Consider the following 7826-nt stretch of genomic DNA (forward strand, 5'->3'; position numbering starts at 1 on the left):
ATGTTTCGTTTATGGACGACAGTTGTTTTTGTAGAGGTCAGTTTGTAGGCTGTTTCAAATGTAGTCTGGTCAATACCAATGGAATTAAACAAGTCATCTATGCTACTAAATGTGTTGTTTTCACTGGTCAAAGCTTCTTTAACTTTGGTCATGATATGCTTGGCTGCCTTTTTTAAATCTGAAGATGACTTGTCAGATGGGGTTTCCTTATTATCAACATCCGGTTCCTGTTTACATATGAATGTATTGTTGCTTGGTGGTCGGGGAAAGTGAAACCTGCAAGTTGTGTGATTTTTTCTGCAACTTTTAGAGTGTTTTTTGCTATGCATTTGAACACTATGTACCACTTCATGGAGAGGATCACTGTCAGGTGGGAGGTCGCATGTAACATATTTATCTACAAAAGCTATGACTTCAGCGTCTGTGTTGACTCCTATTTTAGGCCCGTCGGTCCAAAATAGACAATGAGTGTGAATGATCCACGTTGTTGAAACTCTACTCTATAAAAATAATCAATGATTTTACCAATTGGCTGAGCGGGAGACATGATAACATCTTTTAAAAAAGATCTAAATCTATAGTCAAACATTCTGGCTGCTGTCACTGGATTGTTTTTCAATAAGTCACATTTCTGTGCCCAGTCCATGTCATGAATATTGCCTTGAATGTTTTCTATAGCCATAAAAGCTTCCATAAATTCTGGCCATCTTAAATCTGCTGAAGAAAAGGAAGCAAACCATGTAGGAATGCCAAGTTGTCTAACATAAGCAAACAGATCTTTTTGAACTCCCTGCCAAAATACTGGTGTACCTCTAATGGGCTTCAAAAACTTATAGCCCATGTCAGCATTTAAAACATTCTTCAAAAAGTCTGTATTGCCCAGCATGGATGATGTAATGTTGGTGTTGTCTAAGCCATGGTAGCCCTTTCTCAGTGCAATGGAAACATTTGACACAACTTGATTAACTTCTGACAAATATTGTGCATAAAAGATGTAATCCAAGTTCTTGCCAAATCTGCCATCAGCATTGAGAATTCGGGTGTTTAAATATTTGCTTAGTGTAATCCTTTGCTCTCTTGCATCATGAAATGTACCTGTTCCGTTGGGAAACAGAACTGGAAAGCATTTAGCCTCGTTAGAAGTATCGGTAAGCAATCTGACTGGAGTATTTCCCTCAGCTGGTGCTACTGATAAAACACTGTCAAAATGGTTGTCTAGTATTTCTTGGGCAATGTCTACTGGTTGCATGCATGTGTCCAAAAACATCCCATGCTGTTGTCTATCATTAAAATGATCATCGCTAACAAGATCTTCAGACTCTACCTCTGTGCCACTGCCATCTCTTTTGCCAGGATGTTCACACTCTATTTCAGCTCTATTGCTGTCTTCTTCCAAAGTGACGTTGTCGGTTTCAGAGGTAGAGTCTTCAGACTCTTTTTCTAGGGGATTTGTCCATGCACTGTTAAATTGTACATCTTTGTAAAAAGTATTGTGAGATTTAAGGTATGCAATTGCATTATGTACTTTCAGAGCATTGACATACTGATAGTCATAGTGACCCTTGTACGTCAGCTTTCGCTTCAGTTTGACTTTAATCATTAGATTCTGATCATCTAATCTGGGTAGAATGTTACTCACAGTTTCTGTATTAGATGGAACACAAGTCACAGGTCCATGGACACCATTTTGCCCTCCCTTTGGTAAGGCTAAAAGTTTCATAAACGGAATGTGCTGTGCCACTAGATGTTGCTCAAGAGGATTCAACGTACTAAGTTCTACAGGAATAGAATCTAGGTGCATATTGTTTGCAACACTTTCTTCAGGGACTTTTCCATTGAGTATTTTACGATGACAAGTAAAACAGACCCACAATTTACATGCAGGGCTAACCTCTAGATGGCATTTGGAAACTGAAGACTGTCCACACTTGTGTAAATAAGTGTCAGTGATGCATTTTTTTGCCACAGATGAAATGAATGAACCTCTAATTTCATACTGCTGTGTTTTACATTCAACAACTTGATGTTTAAAAAGTAACCGATGACAAACACAACAGACGAATTGAGGGCCAAATTTAACCTTTTCTCTAAAAAGCTGAATGACATTATCTATGAATTTTTTTCCAGTCATGAGATTTTGTCGTCTACGTTTTCCGTGCTCTTTAACAGAATCGGCATAAGCAGTTACATTTCTATACCGTTCAGAATTAGACTGTTTGATGCGGTTACGGTGGTCAACCTTATTTCTATATCTTTCTACGTTCTGTTTCAATAACTGAAGTTTAGAGTGTTTACTTTTGGCTGCATAAGTGGTTTTGCTGGCAAGTTTGAGTCTTGCTCTCAGTTCAGGCTTTTTGTAGTAGTTTTGTTTATTAGCCAGTTTGAGTCTAGCTCTCAGTTCAGGTTTGTTTTTATAGTTTTCTGTACTATCATGTCTGAGTCTTGCTCTCAGTTCAGGCTTTTTGTAGTAGTTTTGTTTATTAGCCAGTTTGAGTCTAGCTCTCAGTTCAGGTTTGTTTTTATAGTTTTCTGTACTATCATGTCTGAGTCTTGCTCTCAGTTCAGGCTTTTTGTAGTAGTTTTGTTTATTAGCCAGTTTGAGTCTAGCTCTCATTTCAGGTTTGTTTTTGTAGTTTTCTTTACTGACATGTCTGAGTCTTGCTCTCAGTTCAGGTTTGTTTTTGTAGTTTTCTTTACTGTCATGTCTGAGTCTTGCTCTCAGTTCAGGGTTATTTCTATATGTAATGACACTTAATTGCTTCTTGTGTAATCTGTACTTAGGATCGTCCTTATACAATTTCTGTAACATCATTTTTTTGCTTTCCCTTTTCTCAATGTCTTTATTATACAGAGTTCTCTTTCTCCTGTTCTCTCTGCTCATCTTAGATGGAGATAGTATGTCCTTGTCACCTTTAAAGTGACAGTAATTACATGAGATCAGGTTAAAACATGTGTTAGTTTTATCTTTCACACATGCGATTGGCTCATAATGACATTCATTACAGTGTTTCAGATAAATACCCTTGGTGTTGTCTAAAGTACTAGAAGAGCCATATTGTAACCATTTTCCTTGAGTGTAAGTGTAAATATGGGTGTGAAAAAAGTCTGCAGCTGCTTGTATCTCAATTTCTGTAGCCCAGGATCCAACTATCTTTATGCCTGTTTGTGTAACATACTGTTGTACTGATTCAAATTCCTGTCTGATGTAACTTGAATAGAGGTCAGAATTTTGAAGAATTTGATTAACAACAGCCCTGCGAATCCAGCTATGCAACTCTTCATTCCCAGTAATTACAAATGCAAGAGCACGGAAAAAGCAGTTGCCGTCTGGCTGGATGTGTTTAGTGGTACAAGGTAACGGTTCATCTAATGTAATACTTTCCCAAAGACTTTTCACCCTTTCTAAACTTGGAACTATCTGTAGTTGGGTGCAAAAGTTTCTTTTGTCTTTAGAAGTCAGAGGATTGAAAGTAACAGTGCTGTTGATATTTTCTGAAATTATGAAAACAGATGTATCATTTTGTGGCACTTCTTCAATTATTGCTTGATTCAAAGAAGTGTGATGATTTTCAGTTACTGAGTCTACATCAAGGGAAGTGGTGTCATTAACTGCAATATCTTCTATTTCCTGAAGTACTACTTTATCAAAACTATCATCATCAAAACTAGTACATATTGACTCTGCATCATCTTGAAAAGAACTATTTTGCGTATGGATGAGCTCACAACGAGATGGAGATTCAGAAAGAGACTCAGATGTGTCACTGACTGCAACATCTTCAATTTCTTCAACTACTAACTGATCAAATGTATCGTCATCAAAACTATCATCATTTCCACTGATTAACTCTACATCATTTTGGCAAGAAGCAGTTTTACTTTGGATAGGTTTACTCATAGATTGAGCTGTCACCTTAACACCGGTCATTTCAAAAGCTGTGTCCTCTTCATTTGCATTGTCAGCACACAAAGAGTGAGAGAGATTGATTAAATGTGTATAAACTTGGTCTAAAGTATCAAAGTGTGCTACTATGCTTGTGCCATTCAACTGCCAGAGACCATCATGACCACGTGAATGTGGATCAAAAACAGAAAACTGAGATTGTTCTTTCAAAACTGCACATGTGTTTCTACTAATTGTAAACAGACAGCCGTCATTGTCAAATATAGCTCTCTGTAATGCAACGTCCAAAGGCATGGCAAAATCTGAAACATCTTCATGGTAAATCTGCTGATGAAGATGTCCTGTGAAGGTCTGCATGTATTCCAAAGAGAACTTGTGATGATGGAATGTGTGCTCTGTGGGTAACTCTTGAACAAAAACATAACCACTGCCTTCTGCATCACTGATCATGTTTTGCTCTTTCATGTAAGTGTATAAACTATCACCACTTATCAAGATATTGTTAATGTCTTTTCTTGACCATGTGGAAGCCATTTTGACAGTGTTTGTCATGATGGCTGTAATGCTGTTTGGTGCACACTGTTTAAATCGGTTGCACCCAAAACGCTTATGACCTTGATGAAATGAACCTTTGACAATAGAATGAAAAGTGTTCAAACTTTCCTGATTTGATGAGGAAGATGCAATGGTAACACTTGAAGCTGCAACACCAGGAGCATCATGGACCTTCTCAGGTTGAACACTCGTCTCCTTCTCTTTACATTCCTGTGAAAACAAACATAAAAATTCAAACATTAGAAGAAAATCTATGAATAAAATGGGCATGTTTTCACTTGGGGAATATGTCAAACCTGTTGCTTTGTAGCATCTCCTAGGTCAACAGGTCCTTGGTCTTGGAGAGCAACTGCGTTCTGTTAAAATAAAAAAAGTTTTATAATATTTAGGAAATATAAGTATTGGAAAGAATATGTGTAGGATTAAGTACGCTATTTAACATCAATAATCAGACTATGTCATATAGGTCCTACCATTTTGCCTTTTGGTACAGGCGATGTAACACTGTATTTGTCTTCGTTCATCTGGAGATGTAGAACCTCAGCGCAGTCTTTCAAATGCTCCTGGGAGTGACAGCAAACCTGTTGGAAATCAAATCAGGATATTTACAATATATTCTAGTATTGTGAAATTTACAATTATTTGTCAAGCACATGATGTGATGTCAAAAACAACAATCATATTAAAATCCAATGTCAGACCTGGTCCTTGGTGACATCTGTGCGTGAAACAGATTTTTGTTCTTGGACAGCAGCTGCATACTGTTAAAATGAAAAGGTTTATTTAAATAAGCAAAGAATATAATTATTTGAGTAAAAACTTTAGAATGAGCATCATTCAATGAAAAAAGCTGATAGGTCTCACCGTTTTGTCATTGGGGGCTGGTGATGGCACACTGGCGTCATCAGTTTTCTCTTTCAGTTTTTGAAGGACCACACTGCAGTCCTTCAGGTACTTCTGTAAGTAAATGAAGGGAATCATTGTAATCCAAAGGTTTCAAGTAAAGGCAACAAAACTGATTTGGTTTCTTTGAATGAGAGTTTATTCACCTGATGACGAGACATCAGTGTGCCACGTGAGCCTTTTGGATGAATGTGAGATGTCTGAAAGAAAATGTCATTCAAGGTTTTATGTTAATTTTTCCATTATTGTAGAAATGTGTACCTCTTAAGCAATATTACAACTTTATATTTTAAAAGTATTGTGTGTGTAAATCGTAATTACCTTTAAACTCTCTGCAAGTGTTGGCCATTCATGATCATCAGAGGGCATGATCACTTGCTCCTTTATTGGTGCTGTTGCACTGGCAGGGGGCTTCTGGATCGTTGTTGCCTGTCCCTGAAATAAAAACAGTATACAATGCATGTAATTACTTTGTGCATGTTTTACAGGAGGACTTGACCAACAAATAGGAAAACAATGATAAAAAAATAACAAACCTGCGTGTTGACAACACTTTTCTCTTTTCCAAAGGACACTGGCTTTCCTTCAGGTTGTACCACCTGTCATCAAAATATGAACAGATTGTAAATTCTTAGGTGACAAATATCTAAAATTAATAATGAATTAAAGATTAATATCAAAACATTATAATGAAAAAACATATTTCTTCATATTTACCTTTTTTTGTTGGACATCTGGTGAAAGCACATCTGGACATCCAGTACTGTCATTTTCCAAGACATGCAGCAGATCTTCGTGGAAGTATTTGGGATTAACTTCAAAACAGACTTCGGCCTGAACATTTTGATGTAGACAATATTAGAAAAACTCATATCAATCAACATGACGAACATCAAATAAAATCTCATTTATCAAAAACAATAGGGTTCTCTGCCCTTTGGGCTTGGAACCCTAATTAATTAAAATTAATCATTCACCTCATGAAGAAGAATTCTCTTTGAAGATGATCTCTGCTCCTTTGGACCAGCTGGAGTAGACCTCTGAAAAAATTAATGAAATTTTTATATTACATGATTGTTGAAAATCTAAACAGCCAATTAATGTCTGCAGTTGAAATAAAAACATAGAAAAACAATTTACCTTCTTGCCAGGCAAAACAACTTTCCACTTAGATTGGTCTGCTTGGGGTTGAATGGGCTTTGCGTGTTGAACGACCACTCTAGCAGCAGACTTCTTGGGGGTAACCTGGGCCTTCTGACTTTGGAGGTGCAGGTATGTTTTTTGCCAGAGCAATTGTGCAAAAATGTCCATACCATCACTGTCACTGAGATGAACCTATAGAAAATAACACATTTTTAGCTAAAGCTAATACCTCTTAATCATTAAAAGTCAGTAAGCTTCTCACTTACCCCATCTCTGCCCCACAAATCCAGGCGATGAAAGGGGAAGTTCTCAGCAATTGATGAGTATGGGACATCTGAAAGAAATATATTTTGTTAACAATTAGTTTTTCCAGTTAGAAGCATTTTGTATAGTGCACACTAAAGTTCAACATACCCATTTGTACTGAGACCCTGTGAAACATCATCCTCAGATGGTCCTGCACAACCGTGTCATGGCTCAGTCTTGGAGGGAAATCCAAAACAAAAACCTGTTTTCCAGAAATTTTACATGACATTAAAAATCATTGTAGAAAAAAGCACCAGAATATAAATTTGATTCAGTAATTGCCTTTTTAATGGCACATTATTTGTAATTGCATCTATCCTTACATTTGGACAAAGAGTGGAAATGGTGTTCAAAAGACACTTGAAGTCTTTTTCTGCTTCAGAAATAGGACTGTCCAGATTGTTGCTTGGAGCGAGCAGACACACTGCATCTGGATCACGTGGGAGAACTAAATGCCGGACCTCAGTGGTAAGGTGGGCTGCTGTACCACCAGGAACCGACAGGTAGCCAAAGGACAGCTTCCCCTCAGGCACCTTCACATAGCCATCCACAATGGCTCGGAGATGTGAATCTCCAATGACGAAGACAAACTAGAAGAAGAAACAATTGTTTAATGAAGGACCTATGAAGATAAAAATCACAAAGCACTTTAGAAACTAAAGAACACACAGCAATCTGTGTGTCAACCTATAAGCACATAATATAGTTTAATATTAATATAAATTATTAGCTAAATGTACCTTCTTGTCTGAAGACTCTGGTGGGATGATGACTTTCAGACTTTTTCCTGTGTTAGGCGACAAGGGCCAACGACAAACCCTGTGCCTGAAGCCTGTTCCGTGACCTAATGGTAAGATGAAGGAAAAAAAATAACACAATATCAATGTAATGTAAATATGTAATTGTAAAGTGTGTCACATTAATTTATCTGAAATTTCTCAGTGTGCATACACCATGTCAATTTCAAAATATGCAACAAAGGTTTTCAAAAAAAGCATTTGATGTTTTGGAAAAT

The 7826-nt window shown here is 37.1% G+C and overlaps 1 protein-coding gene across 1 annotated transcript; it reads right to left on the reverse strand.

Annotated features, from left to right (window-relative positions):
* Positions 1-210: 210 nt before the first annotated feature.
* On the reverse strand, positions 211-7566 carry LOC139064712 (uncharacterized). The gene is made up of 14 exons (XM_070547826.1): positions 7135-7566; positions 6920-7013; positions 6772-6839; positions 6503-6697; positions 6340-6402; positions 6080-6196; positions 5899-5961; positions 5684-5797; positions 5509-5562; positions 5324-5416; positions 5161-5220; positions 4933-5040; positions 4756-4815; positions 211-4669 (listed from the first exon to the last, which is right to left on the reverse strand). The coding sequence occupies exons 2-14, from the start codon at positions 6948-6950 to the stop codon at positions 434-436; spliced, it is 5262 nt and encodes a 1753-aa protein (XP_070403927.1). The 5' UTR covers positions 6951-7013; positions 7135-7566; the 3' UTR covers positions 211-433.
* Between the last annotated feature and the right edge of the window lie 260 nt (positions 7567-7826).

This window comes from Nothobranchius furzeri, unplaced genomic scaffold, assembly GCF_043380555.1.
Source record: "Nothobranchius furzeri strain GRZ-AD unplaced genomic scaffold, NfurGRZ-RIMD1 Scf042, whole genome shotgun sequence".
NCBI classification, from domain to species: Eukaryota; Metazoa; Chordata; class Actinopteri; order Cyprinodontiformes; family Nothobranchiidae; genus Nothobranchius; species Nothobranchius furzeri.